Source organism: Cervus canadensis, chromosome 9 (assembly GCF_019320065.1).
Source record: "Cervus canadensis isolate Bull #8, Minnesota chromosome 9, ASM1932006v1, whole genome shotgun sequence".
NCBI classification, from domain to species: domain Eukaryota; kingdom Metazoa; phylum Chordata; class Mammalia; order Artiodactyla; family Cervidae; genus Cervus; species Cervus canadensis.
Genome location: NC_057394.1, coordinates 78,544,142 through 78,568,026, shown reverse-complemented (window position 1 = coordinate 78,568,026; position 23,885 = coordinate 78,544,142). Strand labels below are relative to the sequence as shown.

Below are 23,885 nucleotides of genomic sequence, written 5' to 3'. Positions count from 1 at the left end.
GCCCGCCTGGACACTGAATACTAGGATAAACTATTTACATTGAAAACAACAAAAACTACACAAGGCGGCTAATCAACCTAGGTTCCAAAAGGACTGTGTTAATAAGACTGAAATCTAAGCAATGTTCCAATACATCTGATGTTACTTGTGCGTTTTTTAAAAACCTATTACTTGAAGTATCTGATTTATTACACTAAGTTCATCAGAGAAAAATAAAATACCTCTGAGGTACAAAACTGTAACACAAATCAGGACTGAACTTGTGTTTATTATTTATAACTATACTATGTCATTTCACAGTAGTCATGGTTCTTGGGTAACCAAACAAATTGCTTAGGAAGCTATTCTGCCAAAGTTTCTTGGTAGGTCTAACTTTGCTGTTTAGTTGCTCAGTCATGTCCGACTCTTTGCGACTCCATTGACTGTAGCCTGCCAGGTCCCTCTGTCCATGGGATTTCCCAGGAGAGAATACTGGAGTGGGTTACCAATTCCTTCTCCAAAGTCTAACTTTAAAACTCTTAAGTAAGAGATGGTGTTATTATTGCTTTGCAGATATTAAATTTTACCTTGAACTTGGAGAGTCAATCCTTTCCAAAAAGATCATGCTAATTTCTTTGGTTGAATTTTCTACCATTTTCTATTGTGTATCTTTTATTCATTGAATATGTATTCCACAGTTAGCAAAGTTTAGTACGCCAATAAAAAAACTTTTAGTTGCTCTGTATTTCTCTAATACAAGGCCATAATAAAAACTCTTCAAACTTCCAGTTTATATTAGTATTGTATACTGATTTTGTAAACAAATACATGTTATGAATTTACTGCACATAAATCCCCCAAATAGAATCATTAACAGTGCCTCTCAAGGAATTTAAATGAAATTAAGAGTATTTTATAAATAGTTGCCAGGTGATTGCAACTGGTCCTCTACAGTCTTATTAAATTACTTAAATTAGAAGATCTAGAAATCTGATCTCCTTTAGGACTGTTGAGAAATAGTGTTGATGTTCTTAATTTTGATATAATTAATACCATCACTGGAATACACTACCTCGGTAGAATACATGTGGCAGATAAAATAGCTTATAAGCTAGCAGAGCCCTAACTCAGTAAGTCAATAACCTTACACAAATGTGATTTCTGAAGAGCAAAAAAAAAAAAGTGTACATTTTGTGAAGTACAGTTATTTGTACTTTAAAATTTGTAAAGTACAGTTAGAGACTCATTTTTACTTATTTTTGACAGATGACTGGAGAGTAAATAAAATTAAAAGTATAAGGTTTTAAAGTATAAGGATTTAAAAAAAAATCATAAACATATATAGATATTATTATCTTTATGTATATACTTCCAAACCTAGAAACAGGATAAAACAAAGTACTAGCTGGAGAAGGGAAAAGCTTTAAAAAAAAAAAAAAAAAAAAGACAGTTGAGATCTTTTGTAAGATCAGAAAGATATTAAGCATTCCTACAAATCTCAAATATTATTCAATAAACTCAAACTCCTCCTTCTTTGACTCTACTGAAATAAAGTACTCTGATTTAAGTGAATTTTTGTTTTGCTTTCACTTTAGGGGAACTACTGAATTAAAATTAGCAAAGTATTTCTAGTCATTGGTGCTCCATATTAGACTCCACAGAATCCCCAAAGATGACGACTGCATTTTAAAAAGCAAAAATGTACACTCCAGTGTTCCCAGCAGCACTATTCACAATAGCCAAGACACAGAAATGACCTGCAAGTCTATCACCAGAAGAATGGATAAAGAAGACGTGGTGTATGTATATGTGTGCGGGGATTTCATAGTAGACTGAGATGGCCACTTGAACTATTCCAGGAAGACTTCAGTGTACAGCTAGTGGTTCTACTTGAGATTTCAGATATGACTCATAAAAATAAAAAAATAATAATAAGCTTACATCTGCACTCTGTAGTATAAACAACCTAAGAATGAGCCCATCTCCACTTTAGAATATAGATATTTAGGGAGAATGTTTTCCCAGTTTTCTGTCTTCATTGGCAGCCTGTCCAAAATCCCACAGGAGTGAGGCAGGCAGGGCTCTGGGAAGTCTAAGAGCTGTCTGCCTGCTTCCTCGGCCAGCTGGGAATCTGACAGAACCACCAAGAGGCTAGATGTCTCAGTCTCTTAGTAAACCTGTCTTTCTCTGGGTGTGAAGAGTTAAATACGGAACACCTCTTAGTAAACCCTGCATCAAAGCACAAACTCAGTGGCTGCTACTGAACCAACAACCCTCCCACCAGGTAACAGAGAGACTCACCTGGGCAGGATTAAAAAGGATCAACTTCAGAGCAGAAAGCAAGTATTATTAACGCTTGTCCAGATTATATATAATAGCAAAGCAAAATATTTTGACAGAGAAGGTTAAGAAAAGGTAGATATGGACACAGAAACTGAAAAACTGCAGTGACTTCAAAAAAAAGTGGACATGCTGAATTTTTCTAACACTTCAATATGGAAGAAAACTCTATGAATTATAATGAAAACAATGTTTTGACTACAGTAAAATATCTGACAATGAGTTAAAATCCATGCAACCTTCACCAAATTACACAAAATGAACTTTAATTGGTCCTTATCCAATCGCCCCTGCAATCTCTGCTGTTGCCCACTGCTACTCTTGCTTAGGTTTTTCCTTGGATGGCTTTCCTCAGAGTCAAACTTTAAAAAACAATTTTTCACCATAACTTCGTTCCTTTTCTCATTTAAAAAATTATGCTACCTCTAACTAGAGGCACTATATACTTTTGGGCTGCTCTCTCATCTCTTAGTGAATTCATCTAATGTCATTTAGGTATTTTTTCTTCAATTTAATGCCCACATTAATTTATATTTTTAGCCTTCTCTCTTCTTTTCTGAGGGCTATTCCACATTCTTACTTAATTCTTATTTCACGTTAGGAAAGGCCAAAGATGACTTCCAGGCCCCTATACCATTTGCTCTTTCTAAAAGAACTCCATTAGCTTGATTACATGTCTTTCTATGTCATGTAGACTAAAATCCAAAAAGTTAAAAGAAAGGTGATGACAGTGTACACAATGACAGTAGCAAAAAATGCTGACAGTGAGAGAACAAAAATTACAAAAAGTAAAACCAAAAGCTGAGCAGTTTGGGACCATCTGAAATACAAGCCAAAAAAAATTTAGAGAGCTCTTTGGTCCAGTGAGAGAAATAATTATGTAAACTATATAACTGCACTTGAGAGAGATAGTTATGTAAACTATATAACCACACTGTCCAATACCACCTGTAACTATTCATATTTAAATTCATTAAATAAAATTTAAAATTCCGTTCTTCAGTCACACACCACTTTCCAAGTGCTCAACAGCCACGTGCAGCCAGTGGCTACTCTACAGGACAGCACAAATACAGAATATTACGATCACTGCAGAATGTCCCACTGGACAAAGCTGCAGCGCTGGCTCAACACTCACCTGGCATTCTCTATACAACAGGTGCGGTGCTATTATAATAGTTCCTATTATATAGGAACAGGGGTATAGAGAGATGAGGAAGATAAAGCTTCTCTCTGCCCTCAGAGAGTACACAGTCTGTCTAGTGGACAAACAAAAATACTGACAAGTGCTCAGTTCAGTTCAGTTCAGTCGCTCAGTCGTGTCCGACTCTTTGCAATCCCATGAACCGTAGCACGCCAGGCCTCCCTGTCCATCACCAACTCCCGGAGTTTACTCAAACTCATGCCCATCGAGTTGGTGATGCCATCCAGCCATCTCATCCTCTGTCGCCCCCTTCTCCTCCTGCCCCCAATCCCTCCCAGCATCAGGGCCTTTTCCAATGAGTCAACCCTTCGCATGAGGTGGCCAAAGTATTGGAGTTTCAGCTTCAGCATCAGTCCTTCCAATGAACACCCAGGACTTTATTTCCTTCAGGATGGACTGGCTGGATCTCCTTGCAGTCCAAGGGACTCTCAAGAGTCTTCTCCAACACCACAATCCAAAAGCATCAATTTTTCGGCGCTCAGCTTTCTTCACAGTCCAACTCTCACATCCATACATGACCACTGGAAAAACCATAGCCTGAGTAGAGGTAATAATGTGGATGAGAGAAGGACTGACTGAGAAGCTCAGCTCTTGGAACTCCAGACTAATCAGCTGGAACTGCAATCCTTTCACCTTAGTTTCCTGTGGACCGGACCTTGTTCCTTGGCTGTTATGATGGTACAACAGGTAACGCTGAGACTCATCATTACCTAGCAATTGTGGGCTCACTGGAACCAGAGATGCTGAAACCTGAACAGGAAGTGTGTTAGCTCTGTCCCTCTGGACTTGGTGCTTCAACTTGCTGGCAGCCCTGGAAGGAGAAGGCCGTGCTGCCACTCTTTTTCCCCTTGGTCCTTCCCAGGGCAACAGCTGTGCCTCCACTGTCCCTTTGGTTTGGACCTCCTAGCATGTGCTATACTTAGAATGACCAAGCTCCTGACCAAGTAGTTAAGGCATTACCAAGGAATTAACACTGCCACGAAGCACAAGTCTTCAGTGCAAATAAAGCAAGAAGGGAGGGGGGAGGTGCCCCAAGGCAGAAAGGGTAGGCTAAGCAAGGATGAGAGAAGCAGGAATGTTGACTGAGGGTCTGTGGGCCAGCAGAGAGTTCATTATAGCCCCCCACAGGGCACACACAGCGGGCAACTGTAGCAGATGAGGCTGGATCGGAGCCCAGATGCCAAGAGCTTTAATGCCACCACCTAAAGAGCTGGGCGTGGACTGGCCAACCATAATTAGGTAGAAGAGCTAAACAACGAGATCTCTGTAATGAGATCTGTGTTTTCAAAAGACAAACCTGGGGAAAGGGTGAAAGGCAGATAAACAGGAGTGGGGGGGGTGGATAAAGGGGGATGATATCTGGATGAAAACACGGCTGAATGCAGTGGAGATAAAGAACAGGAAATTCATTCAAAAGACACTGTGTGTGTGTGCTGACATCAGAGAAAACTAACTGGCTCCGACTACCGACAGGGTCTATCTGGCACACCGGCAGGCGACAAATGTTTGCTGCACAATTAGTGAGGAATTAGAGTGTCATCACGCAGATGACACAGAAGGGCAGGGAACAAAAACCATGAGAAACACAAAAATTTAAGGGAAGGACTGACAGTGAAAGAAACTGAAAAGGAACAAGGAAATCAAACAAGGACATATCCTACTGCCTGGCATGTGATCCCCCAAGACACTGGATGGCCCGCAATGCCCTCAGACCCCTTCCCAACGGTCTCCCCTGATCACCCTATGTAAAACTGGGCAACACAGCAACTCTCCCTCAACACTCTCCAAACCCTCTCCCTTATTCTTCCCTGGAGAAAAAAATACCACCACCTCACATACTATGTATTTTACTTATTTATTGTGTTTAATGTCTATCTCCCTCACTCACTGCTGTACACCAGAGCCTAAAAATGTGCCTGGCATAAGCACATGCTCAACAAATACATACTGATTAACTAAAGAACGAAAAGAAAGAAACAGAGCAGGATTATTACCCATAGACAAGTAAGCATGGAAGTACAGTGATAGCTAACATGGAAATTGTATCGATTACATTGAGTGCTAAAGGTAAAAATCTATGTAATAGTCCTTTAAGTACAAAAGGCTCAAAGACCATTTTCTTCAAATATATGTTTTTATATATATCAAATATATGCATTTAATAGTAACACAGGCTTTCTATTTCATCACAAATAATGAGAGAGATTTTATGGCTTGAAAAACCACTCATAATACTTGGTAGCTACACTGCAAATCCACCACTTCAAGTATTTAAATCTTATTAATATTTCTTCAGCTTCCATTACAAATTTCTAATTTCCTTTCTGAAATTTTGGTTATTTTAAAATGTTAAGCAAATGCAAGAAGCTAAAGTTGAAATACCAGAATATAAGTATAATCACAGTCATTAGCTTTGAGATATAATGAAGATGATATAACATTAAAATGGTGAAAAGTTAGAAATGCAAAAATATCCAAGAACACAAAACGGGCCCACCTAGCTGGCTGGCTTCGGGAAAGTGACAAAATATCATTAATTCTCACCTTCCTCATCAGTAAAATGCAGCTAACACGAGCACCTACCTACCTGGTAAGCTTGTTCTGAGAGGTTTTTTTTTTTTTTTTTTTTAGGATTAAGTCTGTTTCAAGTCATTAGCTTAGCACAGTGCCTACAATATAATTACTTCTTAAGCCCACAAATACTTATGAAAAACCTACTATATAAAAGGCATCATACTTACTGGCCACAGTGGCCAATGAAAGAGATATACCTACCCTAACAGAATTGTTGACAATTAAAACAAATCTAAAGACAAACTAATGAATTACTAAGTGTGACAAGTGCCACAGAGGGAGCCCATGGGGTTCTGAGTCAGAAATGGAGAGATGAGGGAATTCAATTTTAGATGTGAACAGAAAGAGTACCTCTGAGGACAGGAAGCAAGACAGCACTGCCCACAGATGTAGGGTACAGAAGGACACTGAGGAGGATTTCAGGCTCAGCCCAGGTGTGGGAAAGAGACTGTGACCTGTCTGAGAGGACCCAGGATAACTGAAGCATAGGAAGTCAAAGGAGATAAGATTATAGAGACAGGCAAGAGCCAGATGATGCAGGACTCTGAAGGGCCACTTTAAGGATCTGTGATTTTATTCTATGGGAATTTATTCCTCAATGGAAAGCTGCTGAAGTTTTCCATTTTTTTTTTTTTTTCCAGAAGGAAAGATGATCCAATTTATGTCTCACAAAAATCACTTACGCTATTTCTGGAAAATGCATCACAGGGGAACGTAAACAGAAGCAGAATAATTAGCTCCAAGACTAATGCTGTGTCCAGGAAAGAGCAATGGTACTTGCAATGCGGTGGTGGCATGGAGAACAGGAGTTGATGGATTCCAGATGCAGTTTGAGATGGATTGAATTTGGGGGATGAGGGAAAGGGAGAGATCAGAGATGACTCCTAGATGTCTGACTTAAGCAACTGCCTGGCTGATGGTGCCATGGTAAGTAACACAGTTAAGTACTGAATTAATTTTAGCTACTCATAGCTACTATCAGGATAGAAGAGAGAGAGGGGAAAAAAAAAACTTGGTAATCTTAGAGCCAAAAGGGAGGCAGGGGAACTAACGCACACAAAGGGCAATTAGGTCAAGCCATGAGGAAGAGCAATATCAGACCAAAGTCCTCACTGAAAGCAACTACAAAAGTGACATAAGATACCAAACAAACAAACTGAGCTATCTGAATGCACACAGAAAACCACCGAGAGAGCCAGGACATCACATGCCGAGAGAAGGGACACACACGGATGGCCCCTGTTTTCCCCTTGAGGCATCTGCCAGTTACCAGTACAGGGCATCCAGGCCAGGCAGAACAGGAGCCGGGAGCTTGTGGCAGTCCCGCTGGGATGGGAAGGCAGAAACTGGACTTTTGTGCTACACCAGAGGAGCCAGGATTGAGGATCCCAGATAAAAAGGAACTGCGAAGGAAATGGCAACCCACTCCAGTGTTCTTGCCTTGAGAATCCCAGGGACGGGGGAGCCCGGTGGGCTGCTGTCTATGGGGTCGCACAGAGTCGGACACGACTGAAGCGACTTAGCAGCAGCAGCAGCAAAGAACGAGCCCAACATCCTGCTCAGTGTTTGCCCTCCAGGAATGTGCTGAATCATAAACAACATGGACTGAAATGCAGAAAAGCTCCTCAAAAAGATGTTGCAGAAGATAAAAAAGCTAAGCAGAGCTTTTATCAGCCTCATCATATTTAAAATTCAGGGCTTGCCAAGGAAGAAGAATCTTGGTAAACACTTTAAACTTTTAAATGAGACCTCAGAAGAGCTATGTGTTAGAAGGCTATCTGAATTTCCTGATCACCCTGAATTCAGGCTTATTTCTTATTAATCACTAATGAATCAAAGTGATCAATGTTTACCTAACTACCTGCCAGAGAATATTAGTATTTTTTATCTGAAGAAAGATAACATCATTCAGACCCACTATAATGTTTCATCACAATGTTATTAAAACATTACCAGGCATATTGGGAAAAAGGATCAAATGATCAAAAGCTAGACAACAGAAATGGACTCATGGATGATGGGGATAGTATCACAGTTATCAGACAGAAACACTGCAACAATGTTTACATACTCAAGAAAAATAGGTAAAACGTGAGAATTTGAATCTGTATAAGTTTTAGGACTGAAAATACAAAAACTGAAATTAAGAACTTAATAATTGGGTATAACTGGATACTGGACAGAGAAGATAAGTGAACTTGAAGACAGTTCAGCAAAAACATCGAAATAGATACACAGAGGGGGAAAAAAGAATGAAAACTGAAATGACCCACCACACATGCATTTGTAGTCCCAGAAAGAAAGAACTGAATAGAAACAGTACTTGAAGAACCCTAGCCTACAGAGAGGGTGTGGAGAAAAAGGAACCCTCCTACACTGTGGGTGGGAGTGTAAACTGGTGGGAGTGTAAGCTGGTGTAGTCACTGTGGAAAACACTATTGAAGTCTCTCAAAAAGCTAAAAATAAAATTACCATACAATCCAATCAGTCCATCCTAAAGGAAATCAGTCCAGAATATTCATTGGAAGGACTGATTCTGAAGCTGAGACTCTGGCCACCTGATGTGAAGAACTGACTCATTTGAAAAGACCCTGATGCTGGGAAAGGTTGAAGGTGGGAGGAGAAGGGGATGACAGAGGATGAGATGGTTGGATGGCATCACCGACTCAGTGGACATGAGTTTGAGTAAACTCCAGGAGTTGGTGATGGCCAGGGAGGCCTGGTGTGCTGCAGTCCATGGGGTCGCAAAGAGTCGGACAGGACTGAGCAATGGAACTGAAGTGAACAGAATGTTCACAGCAGCACTTTTCACAATAGCCAAGACATGGAAACAACCGAAATGTCGATCAACAAATGAATGGATAAAGAAGATATGGTACATATATACAATTGAATACTATTGGGCCACAAAAAAGAACAAAATAATGCCATTTGCAGCAACATGGATGCAACTAGAGATTTTCACACTAAGTGAAGGAAGTCAGAAAGAGAAAGATAAATACCGTATTAATACCATTAGTATATGGAATCTAAGATATGCCACAAATGAACCCATCTATGAAACAGAAACAGAATCAAGCACATAGACTAGACTAGCGGTTGTCAAGGGGAAAGGGGTGGGAGAGGCTTGGATCAGGAGTTAGAGATCAGCAGATGAAAAGTGGTATATATAGAAAGGACAAACAACAAGTTCCTACTGTATAGCATAGGGAATTACATTCAATATTCTGTGATAAAGCATAATGGAAAATATGAAAAAGAATGCATATACATGTATCAATATAACTGAGTCATTCTGCTACAAAGCAGTAATTAACACATTTTAATTCAACTATATTTCAATAAAAAATAAATTTAAAAAAGAATTCCAGCTTAGAAAATTCACAAAATGACAAAAATAGCAAGCCATAGACTCAAAATGCTCTACAAATTCCACGCATAAAGAATACAATAATAGCTATGGACAAGCACATAGTTAGTAAAACTGCTAAAAACCAAAGACAAAGATAAAATCTTGAAAATAGCCTAAACACATTAAGTTCAACAGAAGTTAAACAGAAAACACATTAACTTCAAAGGAAAAATAGTAAGACCACAAGTTGACTTAATAAAAACAGTGGGAGCCAGAAATTATAAAATAACTTAAAGGTGCTAAAGGAAGAGACCCTTTAAAGATGAAGGTAAATAAACACACTTCCAGGCAAACAAAACTAGTTATTAATAGAAGACCTGCAAGACAAGAAATCTGAAAATTGACTCTGTGAAAGTCAATAGAGCAAGAAGCAGCACAAATTACCAACAATCAGATTTTAAAAGCACATTTCATTACAAATACTACAAACATCAAAAAGATAATAAAGAGATATTGTAAAAAAAAAACAAAACAAAAACTTAAGCCACATTGGAAAATTTAGAAAATAGATAAACACCTTGAAAAGCAAAACTTGTCAAATTGACAAAAAAGTAATAGAAAACATGTATAGTCCTACATGAATTGAAGAAACAGAATCAATAATCTCCACCCCCCTCCCCAACGAAAACTCCAAATTCCTTCACCAGTGAACTCCTCCAAACATTTATGGATGCAATAAAATCAATTTTCACAAACTCAGAAAATAAACATTTCTCAGGTCATTTTACGAAGTCAGAATAACCCTGATAGCTAAATGTGTCAAAGACTTTACAAGAAATTAAAAATCACTAGTCAATCTTTTTCATGAACAAAACTGAAAACAATGTAAATGAAATATATTGTAGCATATTAAGAAGATAATTCATAATGAAAAAGTTAGGTTTATCCAGAAAATCAAGGATGCTTCAAAATTAGTGAGATGTGTATCCCTACCTCACCCCAGTTGTTAGCACATATCTAAACATACAGCCGCTACATTCCTAAGAATTTTATCCTAAGAAAGTAATCAGACAAGGCACAGAGACATACTCTAAGATAGGCATTACAACATTGTTTTTAATAACTTTTAAATGCTTTATGAATATGGAATAGCGAAACAATTTTTGTACGTCACTCAGAATCAGTTCAAAATTATAACATGGTTCTATACTTATTTGTATGGATAGTTGTTAATGATATATGACTAAATGAACAAAGCCGGAACATTTCTATGGCAAAAACACTAACTTTATAAGAGTAAACAAAATCAAACATCTGTCTTGACAGAGCATTTTGTCTAGACATAATGAATTGCCATGTTGATTTATGTTCATAAATACGATATAATGCCTAACTTAAGATAATTTTCCTCAACAGAAAGAACATTTTCTTTTCAAAACCTAGTTATAGAAGACTGCCCATGTATATATTTTATTTAGACCATAAAAAAAATGCTGCTAGGCTGTAATCAATCAACAGAGAATCTGCATCATACATAAGCAGATATTAGTAGGAAGACAAAAACAAAACACCCTGAAAGCACTAAATCAACCTATGTGTCTGTCACATATATAATGCAACCACTCCAGTGTTCTTGCCTGGAGAATCCCAGGGATGGGGGAGCCCGGTGGGCTTCCATCTATGGGGTCGCACAGAGTCGGACACGACTGAAGTGACTTAGCAGCAGCAGCAGCAGCAGTCTTTGAATTCAAAGTGTAAGTTTATAGGAAAAAAATTCTATTGTATAATATATATACAAGAGGACTCAAAGCTCCAACAAGTTTAAAGAAAATTCCCTTGAATTTAAGCAGTGAGTAAGAAAAGCGTGTTACTCGCTGCTGAGTCGTGTCCTACTCTTTTCGATCCCACGGACTTTAGCTCACCAGCCTCCTCTGTCCATGGAATTTTCCAGGCAAGAACACTGGAGTGGGTTGCCATTTCCTTCTCCAGAGGATCTTCCCAAACCAGGGATTGAACCTGGGTCTCCTGCATTGCAGGTAGACTCTTTACCATCTGAGTCACCAGGGAAAAACCCACCTGCATTACAATCACTCCAACCCATAGGTTACACAGCATTCTGCAAAGATACCTGGAGCAAGGTGTTGGGAGGAGATCCAGGTACTCTGCTGAACAGAGGGCCTGAGGGGTTAGCACTGTCTGCTCAGGTACACAGGGGAAAAGCATGGGGTGTTTATCACTATTGCCATGAAACCCAAATTCCTACCCTCGCTCTGTATTTTCCTAACTATGTGATTCCAAAGAAGATCCTTACCCTCTCTGAACCTAGGCTGAGAGAAAGTAAAAATAGCTCTGCTGACAACCACTCTGTGACAGACAGACAAGGCCGGTAGAAGACCAACAGGTAATGAACTCTCCCAGGGCCGCACTACAGCTCCACAATGACTGACGAGCTCCGTCAGCCCGCTTCCTTTTTCCTGCCTCCTAAACAAAGACAGCTGAAAGATCCAACTACCAACCCACTTCCACTCTGTCTGCAGCATTCTACCCTGTGCTAGTCTCCTCTCCCCCGGCTCCCTCATCAGCATCATGAGGCAAACCCCACTGAGAACCTCTGCGATACCCTCTTCTGTGACTGCGTGGCTGCAGCAAGTCAGTAAATTCGACTTGTCCCACTACAGATGTATTCCTGGTGCTCTTCACCAGGGGGGCAACAGCGGCCTCTTTTTTTACTTACCAACCTATTTCTCCAGGGTCACTGAGAGGATGAAACTAAATGTTATCCTGTCAAATGCCAAGCATCTGCCTGGGAAACAGTTAGGACACAACAAATATTAGCATCTCTCCCCTCTGAGCTCAAAATAAAGCTACCTGTGTAAATTTATTTTTAAAATTATCTATGGAGTTCATCCCTGCAAAAATCTACATCTCTCCAAAACTCAGTCAGGAAATAAGCCCCTCAAGTAAACAGAACTCTTAACAGCCAAAACAGACATGACCAAGTCCATGAAATAAAAGACTATGCACTTTCCAATAAGAATGCCTGAAAATCCCACTTGGACGTCGTTTACTCCTTTTTAACACTTTGTCCTAATAAACTTTGAAAATCTGATTTCTACACCCACAGCAAATTAGAATCAGCAACTATGAAGTCAGAGAGGGACAGTTAGGCATACTGACCACAGAAAAATACTCAACAAGGCAGGAGACGGGAACACTATATCAAACAGAACTCAAAATACTTAGAAATCTGAAGTCATCTTACAGCTTATAAAGTTTGACTGAACATCCCAACCATAAAATACTTCAGCATACAATGTCAATATATATAATATATTCATTTATAAACCATACATTTTATGCAAATTATAAAACACACTAAAACAAAATTAAAAGATTAAAATTTTGTTTTAATTTTAATTAACTATCTTAAACATTGTTTTCATCATGCAACCACTAAAAACACTATTACTCTTAACATTAAGACCACTGTTACTGAGTATGACTATTTTTTGATCAGCATCTAAGATATTCATCTTAAGTAAAATAAAAATGTGTTGTTCAGTTTTGAGTTCTACAACTCTCTGTGGTACTTTGACAGTGAACCTCTGCTCCCCATCTCCATTCAAAGTATCATAGATTCTCTTAAAAAGTACCTAGGGCTTAGAGAAATGCAAATCAAAACCACAATGAGGTACCATTACACACCAGTCAGGATGGCTGCTATCCAAAAGTCTACAAGCAATAAATGCTGGAGAGGCTGTGGAGAAAAGGGAACCCTCTTACACTGTTGGTGGGAATGCAAACTAGTACAGCCACTATGGAAAACAGTGTGGAAATTTCTTAAAAAACTGGAAATAGAACTGCCATATGACCCAGCAATCCCACTTCTGGGCATACACACTGAGGAAACCAGAGCTGAAAGAGACACGTGCACCCCAATGTTCATCGCAGCACTGTTTATAATAGCCAGGACATGGAAGCAACCTAGATGCCCCATCAGCAGATAAGGATAAGGAAGCTGTGTACATAACACCATGGAATTTTACTCAGCCATCAAAAAGAAATTCATTTAACCAGTCCTAATGAGATGGATGAAACTGGAGCCCCTTATACAGAGTGAAGTAACCCAGAAAGATAAAGAACATTACAGCATACTAACACATATATATGGAATTTAGAAAGATGGTAACGATAACCCTATATGCAAAACAGAAAAAGAGACACAGAAATACAGAACAGACTTTTGAACTCTGTGGGAGAAGGTGAGGGTGGGATGTTTCAAAAGAACAGCATGTATACTATCTATGGTGAAACAGATCACCAGCCCAGGTGGGATGCATGAGACAAGTGCTTGGGCCTGGTGCACTGGGAAGACCCAGAGGAATCGGGTGGAGAGGGAGAGGGGAGGGGGGATCGGGATGGGGAATAAGTGTAAATCTATGGCTGATTCATATCAATGTATGACAAAACCCACTGAAATGTTGTGAAGTAATTAGCCTCCAACTAATAAAAAAATTAAAAAAAAAAAAAATACAATGGTTACCATAGAAATATGAAATAAAAGGGTTTTGGCAGTAAAAAAAAAAAAAAAAAGTACCTAGGGCTTCCCTGGTGGCTCAGTGGTAAAGAATCCACTTGCCAATGCAGCAGACGTTGGTTTCATCCCTGGTCCAGGAAGAACCCACATGTCACAAGGTAACTAAGCCCATGAGCCACAACTATTAAACCTGTGCTCTAGAGCCCGGAAGCCGCAATTACTGAAGCCCATGAACCCTAGGGCCCATGCTCTGCAACTAGAAAAGCCAACAAGAAGCCCCTGCTCACTGCAACTAGAGAAAAGCCTGAGCCGCAACAAAGACCCAGCACAGCCAAACATAAATAATTTTTAAAGAACCTATATAAAAGACTATCATAAAAAAACTGCAAAAACTATGAGAAACTCATAGTCTTGCTGTCTCCACATTACAAAATTCTCATACTGTCCCTCAGGAAAATGTTCATTAGAATGTGGACCTAGAGAAGCCTGGAGGTTTTTTAGACCCAATCTATGTATTAATAAAAAAAAAAGTTCAATTTCTCTTTCTTTTTGGAGCACAAAATAAACTAGAAGTTCTAATATTTTTATTCTCAAATCGCAATTGACTTGCCTCATCTTACTTTGCCAATTACTAGTAGTGAAGGGGCACAAAGCTTCAAAAGCTGTATCAGATGCTGAGCTAAGATGCTGTAGTTTATAGAATAATGACAGTACATTATAGAGAAACAGTCAATGAACTTCATTGAACTGAATCAATATTATTCAAATGATGGCTCGAAGTCACCAAAAGTAAGTTAAATTATGTGCTGCATATTACATGTAAGCAAACAGGACAGAAATCCAAAATAGACTGGGATATTCCCCAAAATAATGATCATGTATCCAAAAAATTTACTGATTCAGAATAATTTATTACCCAGGGTCTCCAGTTACCATGAATTCTAGTCACTTTCAATTTTCCCCCTCCAGAAAGAGAGGAATTCTTAAAGAGCATGTTGAAGTTCAGTCTCCTAAAACCTATTTACTCTTTCATGTTATGAAAACTAGTAAAGCCATCAGTATTTTATCCACTAATTTAAAATAACTTCCAAACTACACTAAAAATACATTTTTCATATTTAAAGTAGTATCAGACATCACAGACTTCATGCTTAACACCATTATTAGTAGTAGTAGTAGTACGGGACAATATTTATGTTCCCCATAAATAACAGAAAGAGTAATGCCTTATGAGTCAAGAAAATCACTCAACAGTTTTTAAATGTTTTAGAAATTACGGTAGCTATAATAAATACAAGACATATATTCATGTAAATTTGACATCATGTAAGAATATGAAATAGACAGAAAATGGTTCACAGGAAGGAAAGATCACTGTGGACTAGAATGGACTAAAAGCCAGTTTCACAAGAGAGGGAGATGAGCTGGAGTAGGATTCAGAGCTGGAAAGGAAAAGCCATTCAAAATGGAGGGAAATAAAGTGCTATTTGTTTTCTCAATAAAAATGTCTAATTCAAGATACCAAATTTAAGACACATTCAAGTAAAACAATTTAAAGAAATATACCATAAGAGATATACCTTTTTCGAGCATGACATTTTCCCCCTGGTATACTCTATATCTGTCATTTAACTTAGAAAAGTGATAAAACTTCACTTTGAAAAGAAATCCATTTGAATAATTTCCTGTCCACTAGAGGGCTCCAATATTTCTTTCACAAATGGAAAAGATATGACATTACAATAAAAATATTCATTAAGCACTGAAAAAAATCAAATTATCATTAGCTCACTTAATCCCAGACTAAACATGGTTACATGTGCTACAATTTTACATTCATAGCTTAAAAAGGTACAGGATTCTTTATCACCTAGAATGCTTCAAATAACCAAAACTGCTTTGCCATTATTCTCACACTGTCAATGTCTCTCTTACATAGGGTTTTCAATTTTATAGATATCATATAGTTCCAAACAGTAGTTCCAATTTTTATATAATAATTTTATAAATATATTATTTTACATCTTGAAAACTTTCCAAATCCAGAAAACGAAATTACCAGCTTATCTAACCAGTCTTAGGCTTTATTACTGATAGAAAGACTAAACACTTTCTTTCAGAAAGCCTAAATCATTAACATAATTCATGCTACAAGTATAAACAATGAATACAGCCGCATCATGAGCTATGATTTGGGCTGAGAGGGAAAATGAATCACTTAAATACAATGTTTTCTAATGACACTCGGTTCAGGATATTTTCATATTTTTCTCACAAATTAGTTATTACACTGAAATGTCAGTAAATCTCAATTCAAACTCAATCACCTTTAGCAAAGAAAAAGCCAACATTTTAAGTAAATACATTTATACCATTTATAGAACATCTTTACAGAATGTTAATTGAAAAAGTATCAACTGCAAATTATTTTTTGTAAAGAATATAGCAAATCCATTCACTAGGGGTACCTACCATTCGTACCCTCCCCTAAAAGACAGACTTGCTAAATTTGGATTCTAAGAAAAAGAGACCCCTTATGGTACACAAAAAAATATACTGAATGTTTAAAAGTAAATTTTAAATATTGGTTATATGTACAAAATAAAAGTCATGCTAAAAAAGAATCGATTTTAAAAAGTGAGTCACAATAATTGCTATCAGGAGACTTTACCAAAAACATCAACTGCTTTAGCAATTATTAGAACTCAAGAATGAACTATCTCTATTGAAACCATGACAGGGTTTATTATAATTTCACTGCCCCACCTCTTCTCCGAAATAGGATTTTCCTATACAGCTGACAAGCACCATTAACAGGTGAAAAAGCGTAACATTTGTTTCTAAATAGCACACACTGTCACCAAGGAGAAACTTAAAATGCTTACTGCATCTAGCAAATATATGTATTCATACTTGCAAGAATATGCATCCCAATCAATTTAGAGTTATGCTTCAACGGAAGTATCAGACTGTGGAGAGGTGGGGCTGAGAAGGCTGATGCTTTTCAAGAGTGGTGGCATTTTCCTCACTTTAAGTCAGAATGTAAGTGCAGATTGTCAATTATTGATAATGAAAACTTTAACAAACACGAAGTATTGAGTCCACGACCTCTAACCGGTATTTATCATGTTATATTTCAAAAAGCTGTAATTCTAGGTACATATAAAAGGAAGACACTTCTTAAACAAAAATGCAAAATGAGTAATAGCAAATGACGGTTTAAAAGGTTTTAATGCTGGAAAAAAATCCTGAAGGCCTCCAGCGAGTTGTATGGCTAGAAAATGAAACATAAAAATTATTCAGAATCATCTAATCTGAGCTGTACCTTAGACACATTCTGAAACGGCATCACCAAGGAATTATATGTTTATTACATAATACTGCTTTGCCCTTGCCTATCACCTTTAATCAAGGGATCTCAAAGCACCACAGAATCATCAAGGCCTTAAAATACAGTCCAGAACAGAAACAGTTGTATTTGATAACTACAGCTATTAATACAACCTTGCCATCCCTTCCCAGCACCCCGATCCTAACACTAGCTTCCAAACCTCCTCTCTGACTTGGAAACAGTATTCTCCAAATCACCCCAATTTGCGAGTGAAGCTACGCACATTCAGCTCCTTCTCGTCACTGGGCCTAAATAAAGGAAGTTGTTGCACTGTTTTAATCTCACAGATCTATTGCACGACAACTTCTGTGACAGACATATAGTACGTAAGGTGATCATATCGCACAGTGTGCATGATGATATAAGACGGAGGTTTTAGCCAGAGAGCAAGTCTTTGCTGGAGGGTATGAGCCCACAGAGTATCCATCGGGGAAAGAGGGTTTTCCTGCTCCATCCAGAGACCTATCTAGGCAACTTCACCAACAGGGTGAAGGAAATCCAGTCTGGCTAGCCTTAAGCTGGCAGGAGACTATGCTCCGGTGTGTAAGGGAAAGGAAAACTAAAAGGACAGTGCTCGAGTTTGAAGACTCAGGAAGGAGAGTGTTGGGCTGCTCTGTGGCCACCCAGGAGACAGAATATTGTGGTTCCTTTGCATTTAAACAGTGCACTGAAAGGGAAATCAAACACAAGCAAAATGTCTTTAAACCAAGGTCAAAATATGCCATTTAGAGCCATTTAATTTTACAGCCCGTAAATGGGGTTCATTCTAACTGAAACATCTGACATTTTAAAATTTAATCCTCAGCAAAGTTCAATTTTGTTTCTTCACTGAAATATACAAATGCTCAAATGTTAACTTCGTATATATGAGCATAACTATGTTCACTTCAATTCTTTCATAAAGGAGATTATTCTCCTCCCTGTTAATTGCATTACGTTTGTCCCCAAAACAGCAAACAGTAATTTCACCTCACACAAACCCACCTTCCCAGCGCTGTAAGCCTACACGGTTCCTGTTAATCAACAGTCTCATAAGCTTAACCTTCTTCATGAACAAAAAGAAAAGCGTCAGTAAACAAGAGTACTTTGGTTTCCAGTTCTTAACATTCCAGGATCAAGGTTCAATCAATAATGTGTTTTATTAGCCTTTAAAAGCCCAGTGATGTCATACTACTAAGTATTTGGTACTAAAAGTCCTGGAATATTCATTAAAAGTACCAAAATACAGTCAGCCTGGATTTGTGAACATTCCAAAACGTCTATTTCTGTCGCCGTACTTGTTCTCCCAAACGTTTCGAAAAAGCTCACAGCAAATCCTGGCCGAGTTTCTAAGAGATAAGACGTCCCCACTTCTTGGAAATACCCAGCTTGCACCTACTGCATCCATGACCAGTGTCACAGGGCAAGATCCCCGATTTCCTGCCAACCTCTGTATCCAGCAGGGACACCCGGCCTCAGCTCTGTCGTTTTCAGAAGCTTTCAGACACAAGTATTCAGAGGCTTCTAGCAAAGCGGAAGAGATTTTTCTCCACTTCAAGGCACCTTGCTACATGTTCCCAACTTCTCCATTGTCTTTAACCATTTAGAAAACGCAACCAAGTGAGAAGATCCGTATTAAAAGCAGCGCTTTCAACGAGAGCGACACCAGACCCTCCAACTTCTTCCACAATCTCCCAGCACCGTGGCTTCCCCACCCCCACCCCGCAAATCTTCACCCTACGCCTGCATCCTTTCTGATTAAACGAGATTAGAAACCACAATTAAATCAAAGGCTGTCGTTAACTCTTAATCCTTCACTTACCATATCCGCCGGGACATTACTGGACATCTTGCCGTTTGACATATACCCAGATGTTTACGCAAAGAAAAAAAAATTTTTTTAAGACAACAAATTAAAAAAAAGAGAAGTCTTCGAGCTAACAGAAATCAATCTTCAAGATTGATTTAATCTTAATTAGTTCGAGATGTGCTCTCCAAAAATAATTTTTTTAAATAAAACAGTAAGTTCTTTCCGAGCCGAAGTGCCGGCCTGGCCGGGGGCAGAGGAACAATCGCCGGCAGAGCTGTGGCCGGAGCGGAGCAACTCCCGGGTCTCTGAAGTCAGCAGCAGCGGCAGCAGCAGCGCCAGGACCGGCCGCGCCAGGTGGACCGAGCCGAGTGACACACGGACATGGAGCGGGGTGGGAGGGGGTTAAATCGCCTTCCTCCTTTCCCAGCCCCGCCGTGATTCACACCCGCTCCCGAGTCGAGTCCTCATGAAGCGGGAGGAGGATACCCGGGCGCCGCGGCACACAGAGAACTTATGTGGCTACACATGGACGTGTCCCCGGCGACCGGCGCGGGCAAACGGCTCTCAACTCGCGCGGCCGGGGCCGCGGAAACCCGCGCTCAAGGGCATTTAACTCGTTGGCAGCCGAAGCGCGAGCCCGGGCCGGAGAGCCCGGGGCGGCGAGCGGGGGGTTGGGGGTGGGGGGGAGCGCGGGGCGCTGGGCCCGCCAGGAGCGAGATCCCCACGGCCCGTCGGGGCTCAGGCCGCGGGCGCCTCCGGGCAGCCGCGGGGCTCGGGGCGCATCGTCTCCGGCTTCCCAGCGCTCCTCTCCCGCCTCCTCCGCCTGCGCCTCCCCCCCACCGTCTCCGCCTTCCGCTCCCCTCCCCGGCCTCGCGAGTTCCCTGCGACGCCGACTTCGGCCGGACCCCGGAAGAGGCCGGGTCCTTCCTCTCCTCAGCCCGGGAACCTTCTCCTCTCAGAACTCCGTCCCTCTGCCTCCTCCTCCTCCACTTTTCAGTCCCCGACGCCGCAGCCGCCTCCTGTCATCACCCCTCAAGCCAACATGGCGGCGGCGGCGGCAGCTGCTGGAGCGCGAGCCGGGGGCCCGCGGAGAGCACGGCGCCCCCTCCCCCCTACCTTCCTCGCAACCACCGCCCCCGCCCTCCTTCTCCCCACCACCCCCCTTTCCGCGAACACCGAGTGCGTCACTACGGAGACCACCCTGGAGCATCACGGGAAATGTAGTCTACGCGGTGGGGGTGGGGTGGGGAGCGGGACACCAAACGCGTTCTAGCCGGACTCCGAGGCCACGCCCCTCCTAGCAACAGTCGCTAGGAGAGGAAAGCTCGCTCTAGCCCGGCGACTGCCCAGGAGTTTAGGGAGATACCTGCTGCCAGGAGGGCTGTGATCCTGCGAATTACTGGGGGGGAAATGATTCTGCACAGAGAAATTCCCTCATGCACAATATACTCGCAGACTTAAAACATGGTTTACCTCCAAGCAGAATCGTTCATTTTAACGACAGCGTGCTCTCCACATCCTGCAATCTCAAAGCATTTCATATAGTGATTTCATCTAGGTCTCTCCTCAACAATACATTTGGAGGATCAGAAGCAATCATTGATTTCCAATAAGGTCCTAGAAGTTCAGCAAGAGTAAGGATATCATTAAGCAGGGAGAATGTTTGAACATGTGTTTCTTGACGACCCAGGGCCATAAAACTACAATCCAGTTAATTGAAATTACCCAAAACTACATTCAAGACAATAGTGTGTGAACAAAAAACTGTGTTAGATACAATAGTGTATGATGCAAAATCTCTATCAGGAAACAGCTACCCATGCCAAACCACATGGGGTGACACGAGTTTACCAGGCTAGCCCTGAAATCCCACTTAACTCAGAATGTTTTTGAAAACTTATACACCTGCAGTGATTAGCAAACAACAGAAAATAATACCATCAGTGAGAGACTTAGATGAAGAATATGTCTACCCTAGATTTAGGAACGAAATGCAGAGACCGCAAACGTCTATCTGACTCATATCTCTCTTAGTTCTCTGAGTGTTTTAGGAAAGGCCATCTCAATAAGATACCTGTATAAAAATGCCAACAGACTTAAGTATCTGAAAGCCACCTCTCCAACCTCCAGCTCTGTGACCTCATCTGTGAAACAGTCTTGCCTACCTTCCAGGGGTCAAGTAGGGGCAGTTGTGAGGATGAGTCCATGCATGGGAAATAAATCACTTTGTAAATAATATGCATCGTTTGATGTGAAATGTTACTACTTATTCATTCAGCAAACCCTCCAGGCCCTCAGCGAGGCACCGGAAGTTTAATAGATGACTAACCTAGGCAGTGTCCTCCATTGGCTAGGAGCCTGTGTCATTCTCCCAGCAATCTCTTCAGTCAGGTGTGTCTATCATGATGGAAACCCTCAGGAAGTTTAGAGTACCTACCTCTTGAATAGCCTGGCTGGAGAAATTCCAAACACTCCCGGGGGTGTACATCATCCTGGGGTGAGTTAGGGTGGTAACCAGGAAGGAGGAGGGTATGTCAAATTCCCAGAAAGACCAAAGGGCAGAAGACAAAAGAGACCCAAACCTTGCCTGGAGTAGATTTCAGGACCTGATCTAGATATGTCTAAGTCTGTAGCTGTGTGAGTCTCCCTGGCCTCATTCCCCACATGTAGCAACCTCAGCGCCCTCTCCACCAGCCCTCTAGGAAATAAGGACTGCCAAAGGTGCTTCAAGGAGCTCACCAAGTTCATCCCCCACCCCACTCCAAATCCCAACTTTCATCCAGCTGCTGCCCTGGCCAAGGCTCTGCTAAGTCTGAAAGTAGAAAGACAAGAAGGAGAAGACAGCAGGATGTATAGAAGCCTCAACCCACTTCCTCTGCTCTTTCCCAATAATCATACAATGATAAGAGAGGTAATGACCTCCGCCGCCAGCCCAAAACCTTGGCATCTCTGACACATGGTACTCTGTTTGCTGCCACAGCAAAACGCCACATCTTTCAAAAGTAAAGTCCTCACACCTGGCTGTGTTGCTAATCATTCTTCTAAGAGAGGCTGCGACATTATTCTCCATAAAATTCATTATAGCTCTTCCCTAATAGTGTTAAGGCATAAGGAAGCATGACCGGACACCACCACAGATTTTTGCACTCTCCTGTCTACTCTGTACTTCCCGGTTCAGGTGGGTAAGATGAGAGGCTGGAGAAAGAACCCCTGTGTCCACAATAGAAAAGGGTAGCATCTTTTTGATACCTTCAATCCACTGTCAGCAACAATCTAAAGAAAGTGAATGACACAGCATTTTTTAATTGGGAAAAGCAACTCCATGGGAAATCAGAAGCCTTGCCTCTGCCAATGAATTTGCTGTGTGACCTTTGCCAAGATGCTTTGCTTCTCTGAGCCTCAATTTCTTTATCTGCAGAGATTGGACTAAAAGTCTCTAAGTCGCTTCTAAGAGTCTATGAAGTCAAGTTCCGGAAGAATAACACATGACACCCATGATCTGTTAAAAATATCTCTCCCAAGTGACTGCTCACATGTATAAGGGTTTTTTTTTTTTTTTGGAGGTGGGGTGGGGTGGAGCCGAGTGTGATGGAAATATTCTAAAATTAGATTATGGCAATGGCTGCATAATTCTAGAGTAGATACACCATAAACCATTGAATTTCACACTTTATGTGGATGAATTTATTTTTTATTTTTAAAATTACAGTTAAATATACATAATATAAAATTTACCATCTTAACCTTTTTGGGGCACACAATTCAGTGGTATTAACATTCCCTTTGTTGTACTACACTCACTACCATCCATCCACAGAACTCTTTCATCTTGTGAGACTGAAACTCCAAATCAATGAACAACCTCCCATTCCCCTTCCCTCCAGCCGTTGGCAACCACCAGCCCCTTTGCCACCTCCATCCAATGTTGCCCAAGGCTGACCCGGTCTTCTTTGGTTCTAGTGTAAGAGTCAGTTTGATGTTTTACTTTGTAAAAGTATACTGCATTTCTTTCTCATGAGAAAACCTATATGAAGCCCCCTAATGCCAATGTGAAAACTATCAATAGAAGTGTCCTCAATAAATGTCACTTTCCTACCATAATAAAAGATCAAGGACTTTTTCTCTGAAACAGGAGATAATTTGATAGTTACTGGTTTAGTAATGGACTTTCCTCTTTTAGTCATATATATATAATTGACTATGCCGGGTCTTAGTTGCCGCACGAAGGATCTAGTTCCCTGACCAAGGATCAAACCCAGGTCCTCTGCATTGGGAGCACAGAGTCTTAGCCCTTGGACCGTGAGGGAAGTTCCCCCACCTTTAGTCTTTACTCTTTCCAGAACAGAATGAATATACTATGTGTGTTTGTAGATTTAAGAACTGTGCTATGAATACATTTTTTGGGATGTGAAAAAAAGTTAAATTGTCTAAGGCAAGGGAACAGGCGGACACGTGGCTGGCCTGTTTTCACTCCTGAGGAGACCCTTACACAGGAGTCGCAATTATGTCTAGCCTTTTAACCTTACACTCCCCTAACCAGACATTCCCAACCCTGTTCCTATAAAAATCACTAGGAGCCATTTCAAAAGATGGATGCCCCACCCCTACCCCAGCACAAGTAAGTCAGACTCTCCTGAACCACACATGACGCCACTATCTTTCAAAGCTCACCCAAGTAATTCACTTGTGTAGCCACAATTGAGAAACACTATATAAGTC

General features: G+C 40.6%; 1 protein-coding gene across 2 annotated transcripts in view; it reads right to left on the bottom strand.

The window, feature by feature from the left end:
* The window catches only part of UBL3 (ubiquitin like 3), a 48,567-nt gene extending 28,302 nt beyond the window's left edge, over positions 1-20,265 (bottom strand). Inside the window, exons 1-2 of one of the 2 annotated variants that reach the window (XM_043477724.1) lie at positions 6,261-6,264; positions 3-13 (exon numbers count right to left, since the gene is read on the bottom strand). Coding sequence is in view for 1 of the 2 variants with exons in the window: in XM_043477723.1 (XP_043333658.1) it covers positions 19,179-19,220 (42 nt within the window). In the remaining variant the exon portion in view is untranslated. Of the gene's footprint in view, positions 1-2; positions 14-6,260; positions 6,265-19,178 lie in introns of those variants that run through there. The other variant, XM_043477723.1, reaches the window with a different exon arrangement.
* Between the last annotated feature and the right edge of the window lie 3,620 nt (positions 20,266-23,885).